Below are 21,528 nucleotides of genomic sequence, written 5' to 3' on the forward strand. Positions count from 1 at the left end.
TATTTGTGTTTCAAAGACGTGATGTTTAACTACTAACCATATCTGCATTTGGCCCTCCTCTCCAAACAGTTATTTTTTTATTTTTTTATTGAGGGAAAAAGCAGTTTTAATTGGTGATGGCTCCTCATTTTTGGGTTTCTTTATGAAAGGGCCTACCCCTAAAACTCCCTTTATCCATTCTCAGTTGTTTGTCTTCCCTTAAACAATGGCTCTCTTATCTATTTGGCTCAGAGAATTCCTCTATGAATAATTCAGCTGGTAGGAGGCAAAGACAGGCTGACATGAGGCCAAGCAGCAGTAGCAGTGGGCAGCATGGCAGCTGGTGCAGGTATGAATTTATCCTGCCACTGTCCGCAGAGTGACTACTGCAGCGGTGGACAAGTGAGCATCTTGATTGTAAAAAAAATGTCAATGGAAGGGAGGGGGTGGGTAGCCAAACAAAATGACTGCAAAAGGACATAATATACAGTATAGGGGTATATGTCCCTCTTTCCTTTTGCAGTGCTTGAAAAAGGTGAGTTCATTCTTAAAATAAAACCGGATAGGATTCTATAAAAAGCTTGAAGACAACTTGTGGCGGAACAAGGGGCGTGGTCAAGCTGCGGCTGCAGACGGCAGCATTGGCACTGATTGGTCCGACTCGGGGCAGGGAGCTCTTAGTGTTTGTCTGTCTTGCGGTGCGGGAGGTTCCTCAGACCTCCACAGGATTTTCTCCCTTTGAACTCTGGGCAGGAGACCCAGAGGGCTGCTAGACCCTAATTTAAGAAAACTGGGAGGAAGATCCTAGCACCAGTAAGAACGAGATACAGTATGTTATGCACATGAGAGTAAAGTTACACGCACTGATTCGGCCATTATCATGGGAGAATTTTCTCCAGGCTCAGGAGCGTCGGCGCCTCTTATACGACAGCGCGGACTACCGAAAGGTAAACGCAGTGTCAAAGTTTGACGCCTACATGATGCCCCGGGTCAATGAACTTCTCAACCGGTTAGGTACGGCTTGTTTTTTCACAACACTGGATTTAACCAAGGGCTACTAGCAGATTCCCTTGTCTCAGGAGTCCAAGGAAAAAATTGGCGTTCTTAACTCCTACAGGTTATACCACTTCCGCACAACACCACTTGTTGTCCGCATGTAGCATACACCGCGGCCTACCTAGACGACGTAATCATTCACAGCGACATCTGGGAGTGGCATATGCAGCATGTGGCCGCATATGGTGGGGCTCACCGCCAACCCAAAGAAGTGTGCCGTGGGACGGAGGGAGGTACCGTATCTGGGGCACCACGTGGGTGATGGCCTGGTCCGACCCCAGCTTGATAAAACCACTGCGCTCACGAACACGTCGACACCCAAGACCAAGAAGGAGGTGAAGCAGTTCTTGGGGCTGGCTGGCTACTATAGACAGTTTGCACCCGACTTTGCGGAGCTAACCAGCCCCAACTTCTCTCTCCCTTTCTGACTGCAGACCAGTTCGGCTGTCGACCGGACAGCTCCCCGGCCGAAGTCGGATGGTGGGGGTATGTGCCGGACCAAGGGGTGTGGTCAAGCCGCGCCTGCAGATGGCAGTATGGCTCCCTTTCCCGCGGACGCCCAGCTGCCTCAAGGCGGCATCTCCCTCCCAGGCCTCACGTCCCTCACGACTTGGGGCAGGGAGCTTTCTTAATGTTTGTCTTTCTTGCAGTGGGGGATCTGCATACAGGTCTGGAGAGCCGAATAGCAGCCAGAGCAGAATGCCATTCCTCCTGCGCCCGAACCCATCATCATTATCAGCATTATAGACTGGGTGCTATCGTTATTATGTATCATTTTGGCCAGCAAGCCTTTCTATTAGAATTATTAATAAAGATCCTCGCCATGTTGGCAATCCACCACCAGAAAGACTCCGTCTCCCTCTCTAAACCCCTCCCTGTGGGCAGACTCCCACACATCTGTGTAGTGAAATATAAAAGATCGGATGGTGGAATCGCTCCATAAAGGCAGAAAAAAACTTTTCGTAAATCCACAATATATATATCATACAATATAAATATATATATTTGTACATACATACATAACGGTTTGGCTGATATATTAGCCATTATTTTACTTTTTTGATCACATCAGGAACGGCAGTTATGCAGCCAATGTGTCCCGATTTTATTTTATTTTATTACTATAATAAACAAAAAAACACTGATTTTTGATCCTATACTTGTCTGTTTTACACTAATCTTAAGTTACTCACCAAAATAAGCGCCGACTAGGCATTATAAATCTAGCCATGTATGTTTACACTCCTGTTTAGACACGGCTCTCCAAGCAGGAAGCGATGCTGCGTTCATGGGTAACTCTAGTTTACTATATACATATAATACTATCTAGTTTCAGAAGTGATGATGCGTTTAATGTTACTCGGAAAAAAATTAAAAAGTTAAAATATAATTAAATATAATATTTTTAAAAATATTATCTATCAAAAGGTTCTTTGTGTCAATTTAATAACATTTCAACCTAATGTGATTATCTGACATCACAACAGCGTTTGCCGTAATGTAGTGTGTTCCACTTGTAATGAGGAATTTAGATGTAGAGGAGCTATGATTGTGTCCTGGACTTCAACAGTTTCAACATTTTTGAGAGGCAGCTGAGGATGGCAACTCAAAGAGTTTTCTTGATTGACATACTGCAAGACATAGTTAGACAGAGAGAGAGAGAGAGATTTGTTTTATGATAAGATGGTGTCAATTAACTGGCTGTTCAGCATAACCTTATTTTTCCAAATACAATCAAATAATACAATACAAAACAGATTTTTAAAGCCTAAGCCATAAGCCCTGAAACTCACTAATTCCATATACAACATAAAATGAGCAGATAACCTACATGATAGGCCAATAAGGTCAATAGGCCAAAAAGATTTTAATGATAACTATGTTTACTATTGAAAGATTAGTCCAAGGTCCAAGCTAAAGAAAAAGAGCTGAACTTAAAAATAAAAATGTTATATCATTTATAAAATGCATCGGTAGCTATTTTCATGCATAATATCCAGTGACCAATAATGTGACTTTACTTTACTGTCTGGTCTTTCTAAACTCAAACTGCAAAATGTATTTAGCCTGACAGCCGAATGTTGTGAATACCATCAAATCCTGCCCAATGGCCTCTTACTTGATGGTGGTGGTAAAGCCCCAGCATGGAGCTTGGGATAACATCCCAACATGATAGCTAAATCCATCTGAGATGAACATTTGGTCAGAGCCTTAACACCTACATTGCTACTTATTGTATTTGGAAGGCATGCTGTGAAGAGGTGTGAAGGAAGTTAATAAGGGGATGGATAATACAGGACTAGGGTGGTGTTAACCCTCTAAAAAGACAAATGCTATGTGAAGCTTTGAACCTTACTCCATCAGGCTCTTAAACTAATAGACAATCCCTACATTTTATTAATTGTTTTAAAAAAAGAGTTATATACAGTGTACTTAAGTGAGTGATAAGTGAAAAATTAAGTAATTTGGGTTTACTGTCAGATACTTTTATAAGCAGTGTGCATACACGCATGGGAAGCTAAGGGGGATAGTGATTATTTATTTTTCATAAAATAGGAAAGTAGTTCATAATTGTATCCTGTTGGGTGTGAGATAGCATTTTTAAGAGTAGATAACACACAAGGCCCATCTAGATGAATTGATTTACTAATGAGCAGTGGGCCATTTACTATTCCAGGATTTCAACTCCCCTCTCTCATTCCTTGGCCACTGGTCTTCCTCATACCGTATTTCTCACTTCCCTTCACTGATTGAGACCACTATGAACAAAACAAAAGGTAGGTAGCAGGGAAAGGAAGAGGATGTGAAGCCGACACGAATAACAACACAAAGGCAGTAAACATTCAGGCACACTGTGCGAGTCGCCAAATGGAATCAGGAAGGCTTTCATTCTTTATAGAATGAATAGGACAAGGAAACTATCCAGATCTGTGCCTGAAGAACATCAAGATCATCTTTACAAAACCAGGAGGCCCATGCAGTAGGCTTGGGCTATCATGGAAAATACCGATTTACAATTCTATTGGGAAGGGGGTCGCGCACGCATAGAACGCAATGTAATGGGGCAAATGCAGTCTCCCCGGTACAGAAGTACAAGATTTATTACTTACAAGTAAAGTATTTACACAAAAACATCTTGTTTTTACTCAATTCAGTCACATAGCAACGGAAATCAATAGGGAGACGTGCGTGACGTGGCACGGGACAGTGGGGACACAGGGTTTTTTGGAACGAGATGGAACGGGACAGTCCCTTAACAGTTGTGTTAAAAGAAAAATGTTGTTTTATTGAAGTACAAAACAAACAAAAATAAATAGATCTAAACACAAGAAAAACAGCACAGGAGTCCGAAACCAGCACACGGCGCACCGCTGTTTGAATAAATAAATAAAAAACTCCACTTCAATTCTCTGATACCTCTTTTCCACTGCTGACATTGGTGCGTCCTGTACAAGAGGGTCTCCCAAAACCCTGCGGCGCAATGAAAGTGATGAAAGATCCCTCCACCTCGCCTGGTGCGCAGAGGGGCTCAGGCGCACCAACGCCCGGTCTGTTGGGCTTATATTTATTCTGGTATATATTTATATTTACATTTATCTATATATTTATTGCCACATTTATTTATTTCAGGACTTATCCACTTGTCTTTTCCTACATCCTCTTTGCACGGGTTAGTGAATGAGCTGTGTGCACTGCTGCTCCGTTTGTCGCTCTCCGGCATGAGGTGTGCAGAGCGGGACCGCACCGGGTGACTTCTGCTGGACTGTCCCTTGCCACATCTATTCCAGCATGATCATGGCATGTGTAAAAATGCACAAGGCAGAAATGTTCCGGAATGAAGCTGCATGTGTGAATAGGGAAACTCACAAGCGTGCCGGAAAGGTTATCCCAGTAATTTACCGGGAACTATGTGTGAAAGGGGTTAAAAACAGCTCTGACCGGAGAGGGTGAGAGCAGCTCTCTCCCTCCGCCACCTCTCTCCCTCTCCGCTTCCACGATCAGTTTCATAACACAGTGAACTGCACTTACACGGTACACTGTTTCAATGCCCCGATTTTTCCTGGCAGATAAAAAAAAGAAATCATCTGCCATTAATGTCAATTGGCTATCGATGGAGTCGCCAATTTAATTGTCATTCTACCCAAGTCTGAAGGTAACTCTTCATTAAGGTTCACACCGGGTACTGTAAACGACTGGGCAAAGCATTCGAGTTTAAACATTAAAGAGGTACAGCACACTATGGTTTTAGAGCTGTAAACTGAAAACATACAACTTCTCTAACACAAACCCTGGTTAATATATTAACATTTCTTTATAAATATGACTAAATCAGCATTACAGACTGTAAGCACACCACATACTGGTTGAAATCAGCACAAAGTGTGCAGGAAGGATTCGTACTCTCTAGTGGCTCCCTAGTGTTAATTACACTATAATCAATTTCATAATAATACTGTATCTATATATATATATATATATATATATATATATATATATATATATATATATATATATATATACACATATATATACACATATATAAATAAATTATATACTCTAATAATTGAATTATGATTTTAGTAAGGTCTGGGTTGAAAAATTGTCTACCTATCTTTTAACCAATAGTTTATCCACAGCTACAAAGCTGAATTTCTGCAAAATCACAATTAGAAGCAGTCTTATAAGTGTGAGAAATGAGCCGTGTTGCTGTGAGAGTCTGAATGTAGAGTGAGTGGTCAGCAGATCAAGGGCATTGGCTAGCTTTTATCATTAAGAAACTGGGAATATTCTTGCAGCTGGAAAATAATTTGTATAGGTCAGTCAGTCAAGGGGATGCATTTTTCACATTCCTTACTATCACTGCATCAGGGAACCAACTTCTACTGTTTTTTCATTGGCCAACATTATAAACTACAACCGTGCATAACTCTACACTTCCCCCTCTCCCCAAAAGCCTTCAGCTCATTGCATGCAACTCTCTAGCCCCTCCTCTCTCCCGCTTCTCTCTAGCATTTCCAGAGAGAAGGGTCAGGAAGTGGCCTGTTAGTTCCATCGCAGATTCCACAAATACTAGGGTGAGACTTTGACAGAGGCCTTTGCCTCCCCCTTGTTTATAGACTGTCAAGGAGAAGCCACTCAGCTCCTTACTGCTTTAACATCCATTCACTCTCTCACGCTCTCCATCTCAGCTGCTGACCACAGGAAACAAGCCAATTATATCCTATTTTGTTCCCTTAAGCATTTAGTGTTATGTTATCCGGAAAATTTTTAGTGATGTAAAATGTAATTCTCAAATTTTACCTGCCCTTTTTACACCAGATGTAATTGACACAATATGTCCGCAATGAACATACATCCAAGTACACAAATAGTTTTATTTTTTCCGGTGACTAAATTCCAAGCTTTTTAACTTGCTAGTGCTGTATAAAATTTTGGACGCGTATTACACTTACCATTGAGAAAGTACAGGGCCTCAAAAATGTATACCTTTGCATGACTCACTGGGTTACCTAAATATATGGTACTCCAGAAAAATATAGGTATATATATATATAGAGGTATATATATATATATATAACAGTATTACATAGGTAGTTAAGTTGAATATTGTCAGCATTTTCAATACTGATACCGGTCCGCTCAAAGTGCAGGCCACACACGCACACGCGCACACACACACACACACACACAAACACACACACACACACCAGTGTCCCACTGACCACCATAATTGAAGTCAATCAGCCTTGGTTATGGGATCCTTTGGCAACTTGTGTATTGACTCAGATCAGATTCACTTTCAGAGCTCCCAAATTTGTTTCTAGAAATGTCCTATATTTCTAATCGTTGCTGTACCCGTTGAAGTACAGCAATGTACCGATATGTGCCTATCCCCACCCATACAGGAATAAAACTGAATGTTTAATATATTGTAATTGATAATATATCTGACCGCTAAGATTTTAATAACTAACGCATCAGTCTGTAACTACTGCAAAATCACAATAGTCTGGCACTTTCAATGTAGATAAAACAGACAACTTTAGTGCTTTTGTATTAGTATTTTTGGTAGAGATTTTAGTTTCGTAGATTTTGACCAAAATGGCAAGAGGCAATTTGGAAATTCCCAAGGTAAATTTGAGGGTCAAATATTGATAGCAGTAGTTTGCCCAGAGGGTTAGTTGGTATTTTGGTAATCAGCGGTATTATAATTGTTTATTTATGTACCTAACAGGTACAAAAATGGTACAACTTTTGGGTACAGGGTACTGCTGGCATGGCAAAGCTTTTGTAGCAAAAGTTATGTACCAGTGCCATTGTAGATAAAGGTACAATGCGGTACTTTATTTGCTTAGCACCAAGACTATTGGTCATTTACTTTCCCAAACAAAACAGAACGTCCATTTTGATTGCAAATGAATTACTAATACTATTTACATGTAATCATTTGGAGTGTTGTGTGCATAGTAGTTCCTTGGACTGTATGTTTTTATGCTGCGGGAACACCTTGCCGCCAGCAAAAACCAATATAGACCTGGTGAGAACATGCCATTTCCACACGGTCATCTGGACCTAAGCTAGAAACTGAACAAGGGACTATTGCACAACAAGGCAATTGTGCTAACCATCAAGCCACCGATGCTGCCTGAGCAACCCTGGCTTTTGTTTGCTTTGCCATTTGAATTAGTTAAAATCGTCACACACAAAGTCCACATCATCTTGCAAACGAGGCACGAGTCAAGAGCTGAGGGTTTGTCATAATCATTGCTTAATTCAACTGTTACATATGAGTATTACATGAGAATTGTTTTAGATATTTAAGATGAGTTTTGCTTTATTTATGGTTAAATTTATAAACAAGAAAAGCCGGTAAATGGATGCATTGTAGTGTTTGCCAGGGAACTTTTAAAGGGGGCTTCATGATGTCTTAACAAGGCTTAGTAAATATTATAATGGGCCAAATTGCTCCTCGAGGACTCATGCTCAATCCAAGGTATTTGGAAATGTCCACTTGCCAAATAAAATTTGAGGCAGAAATTGGAAACTGAGACCATAGACACTGCTCATTTGTTTGCAGTTCGGCCCATCTATTTTTTGTTAATAGAATTAAGCCTTTGTAGATGAAAGTGGTTAATTGTAAATGCTTGGGAAGATTGAAATAAAAAAAACATCAATGAAATTCACGTTAATGGCCAGAACATTTAATTTACTACATTACCCTACATAGTTTGTTTTGCACAGCCTTTGAAGTTGCCCTTTTATCATTTCACTGCACTGTATTTGTATGATTTTATGATGTGACGAATAAAGTATTGCCAAAAAATCTTGAATATTTCCGACCAGAAATAAAGCAATTTTCTGAGTGACAGCTGTGGGCCACTTTCATGGACAGTTTCAATATTTAGTAATAAACACACGTCAAATTGAGAATAATATTGACTGACTGGCCATACGTTTGCAGAGGGTTGGTAACCCCAAGATAGAGTATAAAAACTTCAACAAGGTGAAAAAAAAGTATCCATGTGTCCTAAACTGTGGTGTCTGTATTAACACTTTAGAGATGGAGCAGAAAGGAAGGACAGGATGTCCTTGTTGCTGTGGGCTGCCTTGAAATACAAAATACTTTTTGCTGCACCACAGGTTTTTCTGTAGCATTTCATGACTTACAGAACATTTCTACTTGTGGTATACACACTGAACACTTTATTAGGAACACCTGTACACCTACTTATTCATGCAATTGTCTAATCAGCCAATCACATGTCAGCAGTGCAATACATAAAATCATGCAGATACAGTCAGCAGCTTCAGTTAATGTTCAAATCCACCATCAGAATGGGGGAAAAATGTGATCTCAGTGTTTTAACCATGACATGATTGTTGGTGCCAGATGGGCTGGTTCCCACACAAGTGTCTAGAGTTGGTCTGACAAATCTAGATTTCTGCTGAGGCACTCAGATGGTAGGTTCAGAACTTGGCACCAACAGCATGAATCTATGGACCCAACCTGCCTTGTGTCAACAGTCCAGGCTGGTGGCGGTGGTGTAATTGTGATGATTTTTTTCTTGGCACACTTTGGGCCCGTTAATACCAATCAATCATCACTTGAATGCCACAGCCTACTTAAGTATTGTTGCTGACCATGTGCATCCATTCATGGCCACAATTAACCAACTTTTTTTTTTTGGGGGTTTTTAACCTGTGCTGTTAGCATGATGGGCATACAACACACAGTATTTGTATGCCATTGCATTCAGGACAGAGTTAGTCTGCAAGTGGAGTTCAAGTTCTCAACTTGCAATGCAACTCTTTATTAATTCTTAAATCATCAAGAACTGCTGCAATAACTTTGTCCTGTGGATTACCTGTAGAATGACAAGAGCACAGTTTTTGGTTATGGAGAACCACCACCAACCCCCCTCTTTGGAGAACTACTTATCATGCTTGGGTCTATAAACAACTGATCACTACTCCAAGAGGGAGAATCACCACGGTGAGACAAATAAACGTAGAAACCAACAACATTTACACAAAAACACGAACATTGGATGACATGTATTGAAAAACAGTGAATTAGGTCCAGTAAAACTGGAACTACAACTGGTCACGTGGCCTCTTCCTGTCATAAATATGGTAGCAAATGAGGGAGGAAAGAAGAGGAATGCAACCAGGAGGGTGCTGGGGTGCACTTGAAGCAGGTGTGGTGGTGTGTGTGTGTGTGTGTGTGTGTGTGTGTGTGTGTGTGTGTGTGTGTGTGTGTGATGGGACCGTGTGTGTGTGTGTGTAAGATGTCCACCGGTGAGTGTACATGACTTATCCCCATTGGTATTGGTGTAGAAGGTCGGTAATGTGTCGCGGCACCTCCAAGCAGCGGAAGGGGCCCCGAAGCCCCCCCCAAACTCTGCAGCCCTGTGGACACCCTACGGCTGCAGGAAAGCCCCGAGTTCTCTGCCGTGTGGCCACAGAAGTGGAAACTGGAAACTGGATTCATGAGTTCAATGTTCTTCAGTGGCCTTCCCAGTCACCGGATCTGAATCCAATAGAACACTGTGATGTGGGGATGGAATGGTTAGAGCAGCCACACCTTACCTGGATCCAGGTGATTTGGTCAGAGTGGCTGCATACCTGTGGTTCGTTGGTTGGGGTACCTAGCAACAGGTTAAAACCCCCATCCCCACACTCACTGAAGATAGGAGCCCTGTCATGACATGTTCGATCTGCTCCCGACTAATTCCACCTAGCCTCTTCTCTACAATAAACCGATGTCTTCAACCCATCGTCATCTGTGTCTCTGTGGCGGAGGGCCCTGAAAACGGCACTTGGGTGGCGTGTGATAGGCCGAACTGCCACAAATACCTTTGAATGTGATAGAACAGGAGATTCACAGCATGAATGTGCAGCTGACAAATCTGCAGGAATTGCGTGATGCAATCATGTCAACATGGACCAGAATCTCAAAGGAATGTTTCCAACATCTTGAGGAATCCATGCCAAGAAGAATTAAGGCTGTTTTGAGGGCAAAGGGAGGCTCTACCCGGTATGAGTATGGTGTTTCTTATAAAGTGCTCAGTGAGTATTTAACCCTGCAGGTATATACTCATCAGTATAGGAGCATGTTTACACAGACAAAAATACAAAAACACTGGTGACAGGTTTGAGGTTGCATATGTTGTGTCACTTGCGTACCATGGAGAGGTACGATAGAGCCAAGGCAAAAAGAGAATCAGTGATAAGAGATGTGGAAACGAAGTAAGGTGTTTATTAATAAGTAAGAAAGAGAGATCGAAACATTCTGGTTGCTTAATGTCTCGTACTTCCTGTAGAGTTGTCATGAAAACACAGACGATGACTGTTGGGGTTTAGTGTTCTATAACAAGACCCATTCAATGAGTGTGTGTGTGTGTGTGTGCGTCAACACTATCTCACCCTTAGAAAATAATCAAATCTTTACTGTACAGTCAGGACTGTACATGGAACACTTCACACTTTTACCAAACATAAGCACTGTTGACATTAGAGCACAGTGTGCCACTTGGAGCAAATGTAACTGTGCTGCAAGACTAATCACAGTATAAAATCTAAATATAACTTAAGGCTGGGCGATTATTCATACGGTTAATCATAAAACGATTTTGTCTTCCGATTATGAAAACAATATACAGGTACTCCTCACTTAACGACCTACCTGTTAAACGACCATTGGGACTTACGACCAGCCCTCTGACCAGTCTGTATTGTGTGCTGGGTACAATACAGCGTGCGCGTTGCAATGCGGTGTCTCAGCGTGAAACATTTCATCGCACATCACCGTTCTCAGCCTTAGTCTCGTTCTCACAGTCTGTCAGTATTCACTACACTAGCGTTCGCAATCGCCACGCTCCCTTACCATGAAATAACACAGGTCCTCGCTTATTGACCAATTCGCTTAACAACCTGCTCCTAGGAACGGAACTCGGTCGTTAAGTGAGGAGTACCTGTAATCAAGACAAAAGGATTATTGTGCGGGATTCCATTTCGCAATGATGCTCTCATTTTGCCTTGTGTTATAAATCCAGCACACCACTTTCCTTTACAGCAGTGCCCTTTCGCCCCTCCCCAAACTCACTCTCAGCCAGGCTGTGCATGTGCACCGGTGGTGTGACTGTACCATGTAACATGTTTAGTTGAACTAAAGGACACTTCACCAGGGGTTTCCATGTCTGAATCCATGTCTTAAAGAGTCGTCGCGCCGATCATTTATGTGCATATTATATTACAGATGTTATTAAAATTAAGACTGACCAATATTGGGGTCCCGGTGCACCGGGGCTTCCTCCGTTCTCTCCCCAGCCATGGTGCTCTCCGGCTGGGCAGTGCACAGCGGGGATGATGCCCCCCAAATCTAACGTGGCGGGTCTTCATCAAACACCAACCTTACCTTGAACCCACCCTCCTCCCAACCCGAGCCCGGCAAAAGGAGAGCGATTAAAGAAAGAATGCATGATATTCAGTGACATCTGGTCTGACACGGTCGGAGAGAGTTCCTAGACCACATCCCCCGTCCCCGCATAAAATCGTAGAGCGCAGATTAGGGAACTGTCGGTCTGTTCTCAGACAACAATGACAATTATATTATTTATTTAAATGTATATGATATATATTTATATATTATTTATCTCATTTTATTCTGGTTTTTTTTGTTTGTTCTTCAGTTTGATTGTATTAAAAGTTCAAGAAAATCCACTGTTAAAAAGACAAGTTATTTTTAAGTTCAATAAATGCATGATGTTTCCATAGTAACTTCATGCAAATCAAAAAGGAAAACAACATAGCAACATAGGGTGAATGTGTTCTCAGACTGTACTCCAAAAATCAATACAGTAATTTATTGTGATGTACTCCTTGCTGATGTGCATTATGATACAACTGCTGCTGTACTGATAGAGCAGCAAGTTCAACCACCCATGTTCAGCATTAAAATGGCCAAATTATACCTCCCCATTCATTCTTTCCTGGCTCAATTGACTTGTCTTTCCATTGGCCGATAAAACTTCAGTCAGACCAAAGTGGTCGGTTTAAGATTTGTCATGGCTTGTCATGGGTGCACCAATTAACACCAGTAATTTCCAATGATGGATATAGAAAGGTGCCATCGCGATACGAAATGCTCGGTATGAAGTTATACTGTATATGAAGTTATAATAATAATAATAATAATAATAATAATAACAATAAAAATAATAATAATAAATATAGCTGATGGCAGCAATACACGGGGTCCAGGCTAATCAGTGTGACGTGTTTGAGGTAATGATGTTCAAGACCGATTTGCAATGCTGTAGATGACATACAACCAAATAAATTGTTTGTAATGGAATACACAGTGATATTTTTAACAAAACCGACGTTGGTGGTCATTCTCTATCACTCTAGGTCTTTTTTGGGGGGTGTTTTTAGTGAAGATTGTGTAATTGCTTATGGTTATTGTTACGACTGACTACAATTGAGACATAGTGTACATTAATATCTCTGCAATGTCTACAAATTCTGAAGGTGATCTTGCGTGTCAGCTCTCAGAAGTGTATATTTTTATGATGCCTAATAAGCTGCGCTTTGGTTAATCCAATTGTCTTCTGGTAATACTTTAACCTAATTATTTTCAAATATGAAAGGTTAATAGTAATAAATTTATACCTGCCACTGTGTAATTTTGTATGTTTTCTGTTACAACTAACTAAAATTAAGGAAGACTGTAAACTATGTTATCCATGTTCCAAACGTAACACCGACCTTGTGTTTGCACCGACCTTGTGGGCCTTCTCTGATGTCAAGTCACTCTTCTTCACTTTACCTGATCGTCACATATGCATCACCCATAACAAAATGGGCGGACAAAAAAAGCGCAAAATTGACAGCGAGTGTTGTGTTTTCAACAAAGATTGGATTGCAAAATATTTTGGATATATTAGCTAATTTTTAGAGTTAGTTATGAGGAAAGCCAATTTTTTTCAGGATGAAAGACGCACACTGGCTTTGTGATTTGGTGTCGCTGTGGACATACTGGCACACATGAATGAGCTGAATGTGAAGCTACAAGGGAAAGATCAGTTTGTTTACAACATGTATTCAAACGTGAAGCCTTCAAGGTCGAATTGACTTTGTTCTCTAAACAAATGACAAACAATTCATTTACGCATTTCCCCACACTAGGGCTGCTGAAAGAAGCCCCCCAACATGCGAGCAAATACAGTAAATCGCTGGACGACCTCCACGGAGAATTCTGCCGTCGATTCTCTGATTTTGAAAAGTTTGAGAAGTCACTTCAGCTGGTGTCATGTCCCCTGTCATTGGATTATGAGGCAGCACAGCAGGGATAACAGTTGGAGCTGATTGATCTCCAGCCTGACTCTGTCCTAAAGGAGAAGTTCAACTCCGTCAAACTGGATACGTTTTATGTTTCACTGAATGATACAAAGTTTTCAAACATCCGACAGTTGGCTCAGAAGATGCTGGTGATATTTGGCTCTACCTACAGTATGTGTTTGAACAGACGTTCAGTGTGATGAACATAAACAAAACACGCCACAGAGCCCAGCTTACTAATGACCACCTGAGCGCTGTCCTACGAATTTCCACAACGAAAATGCCACCAGATTTTGATGCGCTGGTAAAAAAAGGGTGACCAGCAACACTGTTCTCATTAAATCCATCAATGGTGAGTTCTCGTATTTTTTATTTAAAAATGAATTAGTAAAAAAATGGGATAAGAGGAAATAGATTTCACATATATTTTACACTTTATGCTTGCTCATTTTTCACCTCATCTACTAATGGTCTGGGCCACCGGTCAGTTTTAAAAACGAAATGTGGCCCTCAAGCCAAAAGGTTTGCCCCCCCCTTGCTCTAGAGTGACAAAGAGTATGTCAGCAATACGTCACAGGCCAGCATTTCAAATAGCCCGATTGCCTTGTTCTCAGATACAAAGCATAGCAATTAGCTCTATGGATCACATAACAACTGAATGTCTTGCATAGTTTCTGCCATTTTAATGTTTAAAATGGGGAATATTCACCTTTAATAGTCAAAGTTATTGTCACAGCAGGTAAACCCAAAAGTATTTTCAAACCCAGAGTAAAAAAATTCTGTGAATGATACTAAGTAGTGTGGTAACTCCCCAATATATATTGTACTGTGGCGACCTGCAAAGGTAGAATATACAAAACAGTGGCGCAAAGTATTTTGTTCTGGTCAACACTTGGGGGGGTTGCCAGCTCCATGGTTTCTCAAATGGATTTGGTCTGGTTTAAAGCGGCTTGGAGGCTGGACCTTTTTGCATGACCAGTCAACCTTTCCATGTAGCTCCACCCAAGCTCTAATGCAGGGGGTCAAAGATATGGTGTGCCTCGGGGTCCAAATCATCCATGGGATTATTTGGGGAAATTATTTTTCTTTTGTCCACATGCTTGATTCCAACTATTTAGTATGTAAATTAGTATGTCTACAACCATCGTATGCTCAAATAGCATGCAAAAAGTACCATGATTAAATGATACATCAACTGAAATAGTATGCAATCACTGTGTATCCCATAAGACGCCGGTGAAAGTTTATATGCAGTGTCCAACCTGTAACTTGCTGAAAGAAAGGCTATAAGACAATGTAATATATCTGAGAAGCCATTGTTCTTGTTACACACATACTGGTGATTTGTTAATGATTAACTGTGATCAAAGCTAAAACATAAATCTGTGATACTACAGTTTTCTTTTTCAGTAGCTTACACATTAAATTAACGAAGCCTTTGTTTGTTTTAAGCAATTGTGACAGACTATTTACTGTTTGGTTCTTGTGAAAATTAAAGTGGACCTATTATACTCCTTTTTTCACAAGTTAATATGTCTCTGCAGTCCTTTTGCTGAAAATACCACTCAGATTATGCATTAGAGCCATTCTAACATTCCTCTAAACCTATTGTGTTCCTGTTATGTTTAAATGGGAGTAGCCACCCTACTGAGGCCACAAGTTCTGTGAGCCAATGGGGTTTGAGCACAAGTTCCAGGTTCTGTAAGGCAATAACATTTGAGCATGGCTTCCGCATTTCATCTTATTTACTCTGTAAACTTTCAGTGATTTTACCTCAACCAAAATTGAATCTAAAACAAATGTGAGGCGAGAAATAAGCATCACTCATATTAGATCTACAAGGCCTAATTTAAATTGTTGTCCCTTTCGTTGCTGCGCTCCAAGCATGTGGGGGACACGGACACCACACCGGGACGCACCGGAAGCAGGGATATTTTTTGTTTCATGGAAAAGTCGGAAAATAAAATAAAATCAAAACATCTACAATAAAAACACACCGTACTTATTGGTTTTGTTTGGAGAACTGCACAGCGGATCCAATGAAGCAGATGACCACTAGAAACCTGTGACGAGCTGACATCAGCTCGTGCAGAGCAGAAGAAACGCAGCGTTCAGAGCGGTCAGAGGCCTAAGTGTTTTGCACACAGTGATTACTTTGGCTACAGTCATACTGCAAGCCTTAGTGCTCAATTCAGATTTATATTATGTATTTGTAATTTATCCGTTCAGTAGAATTCATAATGTGACGTCTGTTCAAGTACACTTGAGTTCATCCAATATGTTCTACGAGCAGCCAATTTGTTTCCAATTTAGGCTTTTCACGTTAATTAAAAAAAGAACAAAAAAATGTTCCATATAGTTTCCAACATTTTCAACCCTGTACCCCTTCAGTAAAACAAACAATGTAGGGGTTGCATTTTATACTTAGCCTAACATGCAGAAAAGTGCACAGCAGCCACTGGCATTGTGTGCCGATCCTCCTGGCTGAATCATCTGATTCTGCCATGTAATTCATCCCATTGTCTGGTGTGAAAGATGGTCCTTTCTGTTGCTTCTCCTTTATTGAAACAATCAGTCAAGTTGTTGACATTCGTTAGAAAAAAAAGAATGCAGAGAAAGCACCACTGTCTAATAGACACACAAATCAGCTGCCTGCCAGGGAAACGACACATGAACTCACACTGCACCAAATTTGGGTGTTTGTGTGTACTGGCAACACTGCTACTGCCTTCAAACAAAGCTCCTGTTTGCATGATTAAAACGGTTATAGCAGTTCCTCTCATGACAAAAAAGTCAGCCTCTCTGTTACAAGGGAAAATTTTCGAAGAATCCAAACATTTTAAAGCAAGGGCTTAGAAAAAGTACAGTAGGAGGGTAGAAGAGGCTCACTCCCACCCCCCTCCATGTCAGCAGATAAATTCAATTGTGGACTGACACAGGGGCCCTTGAACTCGAGCCAATAGAAGCAAACAAACAAAACATTCTGAATTTGCCAACCATACCCAGCTTGAAGAGAGAGCATGCTCGATGTTCACAATATTTCCCTGGAGAATAAGACTTAGCCCAAACGGGAAGTGTTGGGTATAGGTTTCAGACACTTTTAATAATTTAAATTAAATAAGGTCAAGTCCAAACTACACCCATCCATGGTTGAGGATTGGGTACAGGCTATATGGTGTAAACACTCATCCACAAACAAGACAATAAAATGCAAGTTTGCGTAGCAAGAAACTTGTGATTTATGTATCACTGTAAGATATAAGGTTGACAAAATACAGGATGTATAAATTTAAGATGATGTCAACGACAGATTAATATACATTTTAATCGCATTAGCTCTATGCATTTAGTCTCATTATATACAGCAGTGTGAACATCAGTGTGTATTTAAAAAATGGAAATGAAAGTACTTGCGGGATTTTAAATAAGTATGTAAACAACAATCGTTCTTATATGCCACCCTGGACAGATACCTATTGTGAAGACGCTGTCCCTTACGGAAAATGTACAGGTGTTTTTAACTATTGAAACAAGGATCACTGTAGTTTCAGAGGAATCTGATGCTCCTCTAATCTCAGAGAGGAGGCATGGGTTCTGGTAAAACAACAATGACAGTTAGGCTTGGGCGAATGTGCAAAATTCCAATCAATGATCACTGAGGGATATCGATTGCCAATTTACGATTCTATCGGGATGGGTGGGGGGTTCTCGCGTAGAACGTAATGTAATAGGGCAAATGCCGTCTCATCGTTGCAGAAGTGCAGGATATATTATTTACAAGTAAAATAGGGTAGCTAGACAGTAGGATCTCACGAAAACCCCACAGCGCTAATGATAGTGATGAAAGATCCCTGAATCAGAATCAAAGATCCCAACCACCCCGGTCGGCCCACATGTAGGCTCGGGCGCACAACCACCTCCTGCCTGCGTCAGGCATATATTCACTCATTTGATCTATATTTTGCCGCGTTTATTTATTTCAGGATTAATTTAATAGGCATATTTATTTTTATTTGCGAGCTACATCCACGTACATCTTTTCTGTGTGCGCAAGTGAATGAGCTGCATGCACTGTCTGTCGTTCTCCAGTGCTGGCGGTGCAAACCGGGAGCACACCAGGTGATTTCTGCAGGACTTTCCCCATTATCGTGACATTTGTGAAAGGGCTCAACACGAAAATGTTCCAGAATGTAATTGCATGTGTGAATAGTGAAACTCACTAGCAATGCCGGAAAGGTTATCCTAGTAATTTACCGGGAACTATGTGTGAAAGGGGCTCAAACAGCTCTAAGCCGAGAGTGCGAGAGGGAGAGAGCCGCTCGCTCCCTCCGCCCCCCTATCTCACTCACGGCTCCCACGATCAGTTTCAGAACACAGTGAAATGCACTTACAGAGTATACTGTTTCAATGCTCTGGTTTTTCCTGGCAGCAAAAAAATACAACTTTCAGTCATTAATGTCAATTGGGGATCGATGGAGTCGATTGCCGATTAATGATTTAATTGTCATTCTGCCCAAGCCTCATGACATTGAGCAGTTTTGATATTTCCATTCAGAATGGAAACCCAACCTGTTTGGCCTCTTGTGCCATCACACAAAACCTGCCTGCAACACAAGTCTTGCCAACTGGGAGCTGGTCTGGCACTTTTTAAACTAGTATATGTGGGGAAAAAATGTGTATGCTTACATCTCTAGCTTCCCTGCGCAGTCCCTGGCTGTTTCTTAGCCAGCAGCGGCTCAGCTCGCTCAGCTCCAGGATGGGCTGGACTTTCAATCGCACGGTGTCGCCAGACTGGCGGATCATCTCCACTATTTCATCCCGGCTCTTGCTCTCCACGTTGCGGCCATTTATCTCAACCAGTCGATCCCCCGGCACTAACCCCAGTGCCAAGTCCTTGGTACCAGCACCTGGCTCGGCAAAGTGGACCACGCGCCTGTACACAGCTCCATCCTGGCCCCGGTCAAGCATGGTGGTGCGACGCAGAGAGAATCCAAAGTCACCAGTCTTGCGCCGCTGAAGTTCCAACTCACGCGTCTCTGGCACAGCAGGTGCTACCAGGGCCGGAAGCTGGACGTTGGCAGTGAAGGTCTTGTCAACCAGCTCAGGAAGGCAGACTTTTTTAGCTGTTGGAGCCCCGGGAGGTTGTTTCAGACTATGCTTGCAAAATGGGTCGAAGACTTTGGTCTCCACATGTGGGGAGGGGACAGCAGAATTCTGGCCCGAAGGCGTGGAGCCTTCGGAGGGGCTCTCCTCTTTGCTCCTTTGCGAAAAGGAGAAACGCTTCATCATCTGGCCCATCTGGGAAGAGTTTTGCTTGGCTAGCGAACCAAAGTGAGCCACACGGTCACGCACTGAGCCACGGTGTCCATCCGGCCCTCCTCCTCCATCTCCCTTGTTATCATCCGTAGAGCTGGCGATGCTCAGCTGGTCATCCATCAAGGCACTGCCCCTGTTGCTCAAGCCATCCAACTCGATGTCAGTGAGGCTGAGCTCGTGGCTGCTGGCCACCTTAATGGGGATGGGGTTTGAGATCTCCAACTTGTTCTTCGACTCCCGCTTTGCCTCCCGCTTCAGGTTGAAGAAGCCACGCCGCATACTCATTTCCTCCAGGCTGCGCAACTCCGCCGGAGACATCCTCTCCTTCTTGTCTTTCTTATCTTTCTTCCCCCCATCCCTCTCCTTGTCCTTTTTGATCAGGTTGAACATGTTGTGGCCGTCAACACATGTGTCCCACCGGCAAGGCTCTTCAGAGATCCTCTTCAATGGTCAAGGGGCACAAATTCAAGTCTCCCCTCGAGAAAAGAGCCTGTAAGAGAGATTACAAAGAGAAATATGAAGACCATCATTCATGTCGCCCATGAGTTCAAGCAAACACTCAATTATGTATACAGTAGGTACAGCAGGTACATAGTATAAAAAGTAAGGCAGATTATTCACAATATCAGCAGTACATGTTGCTCAAGTCTTCAACAACAATGGCCAAGCTATAAATGAATTTATAGTCTATTAATATGACATACAGTTCGCCTTTAAGTGAACACAGCAAAAAATGATCCACATCATAGTCATAGAGGCCCATTAAAGGAGCTTGGCAAAGAGAAAATACATTCCTGGCCAGCATTTAAGATGTGCCTTCCCAAAGCCTCAGTAGTTGGGGGGAGGTTAGCGCTGCAGGCTGAGACAGGCAGGCAAGCGGACACACATTCTAAAACCTGGTTTTCATTAGTTTTTTTATGCCATAGTGGAGCAACTAAGACCCATGTTCTCTAAAGTACAGCATAGGCTGTAATCCCAAACAGCCAACCCCACTAACTGTCCCAAGCGTGGATCGGAGTATACCAAATGTCAGAAAAGCCATCAATCATAACATATGCCTGAAGCAAATATGTATATTTGGATTTCAGGTATTAATCACACTTCAAAATCCTCAGATTGCTACTATTTTTTACTAATTTCTAGAGCTTCCACCATCCATGAACGGTTACAATTATCCCTAATTCACATCAACCTTCAACTGATTGTGATGATGATAATAATAATAATAATAATAATAATAATAATAATAATAATAGATTCACAAGGTTTATTCGTCACATACATACTTTCATACATATATGCAGTGAAATGTATATGTGCAGTGAATATGTTCTAGACTGAACTAAAAATATAATTAGGCTAATATTAATAATAATAGCTACAGGCAGCAACCGTCAACCGTCAGCCCGAAGACCAGCGATTGTCGATATATTCACCATGGGGGCGGGGGACCACCTCTCCACGTGCCCTTGTCTCCTATCCTATATGGGATTATTTTGGTTTTAAACTAGACACAACTGGCAAGTGGAAGGACGTAAATTAAGTAATTTTCCGTCTTTGCAAACGGCTCGGAAGAGAGCTCTGGGTCTCACTGGAGGTTCGGTTAAAACAATCGCTTAGTTAGGCCTTTTAAAAGGATAGCAAAAATAAAAAAAATAAAATGATCTTATCGCGTAATTATCCTGGAGAAAGCTTGTCACAGGCTGTGTGTCTCTGCTCCCCAGTGGAGGCGGCGGCAGCTCCCTGGTACTGGTCCCCCAACCCCCCGGTAACAGGTATGTCAGAGCGATCCACACCGCTGCGTTGTCCCTCCAATATCTGAACCACACTGAACCGAACCGAACCAAAGGAAGAGAGAAAGAGAGGAAGCCCGTTTTAGAATGACCTGGAAATGGGGTTTACGGTGATCTATTTATTCTTTTTGCGGATTTCTCCAGACGGGGAGAAAAGCACTGGGCACGGTTAAAGCGGCAACACGGAATACCAGCTCCTATTCATGCACTTTCAATTGCTCTTTACAGGACATTCAAGTAGCTAAATAAAAGGAAAAAAATCTGCGAAAGATTGCCTAAAAAAAAAAAATTAACTGCCGATGGACTCCAATCGCCAGTTGCAGATAAATTCGTCCAATAGCCCAAGCCTAGTCTAGACTGCAGCACACGTCTCTCCATGCGAAAGCGCCCTCACAGCCACAACCTGCACATAATAACATATAGGATGATGATGTCACAAAAACGCCCCGCTCCACCACCCCAGCTGGCTCCGCCACTGCAGCCAACCCTACTCCCCCAACAATCGGTTACTTCCGGCAACAGTTTTTCATTAATTCCTGCT

General features: G+C 41.9%; 1 protein-coding gene across 1 annotated transcript in view; it reads right to left on the minus strand.

Moving 5' to 3' along the window:
• Positions 1–19,584, minus strand: part of myo18ab (myosin XVIIIA b) — a gene marked incomplete at its 5' end in the record, with an annotated part of 190,909 nt that extends 171,325 nt beyond the window's left edge. The window contains 1 exon segment of the mRNA XM_080006919.1: positions 18,565–19,584. Coding sequence (XP_079863045.1) covers positions 18,565–19,584 — 1,020 coding nt within the window.
• Positions 19,585–21,528: the final 1,944 nt, after the last annotated feature.

Source organism: Zeus faber, assembly GCF_960531495.2.
Source record: "Zeus faber genome assembly, chromosome: 9".
Taxonomy (NCBI): domain Eukaryota; kingdom Metazoa; phylum Chordata; class Actinopteri; order Zeiformes; family Zeidae; genus Zeus; species Zeus faber.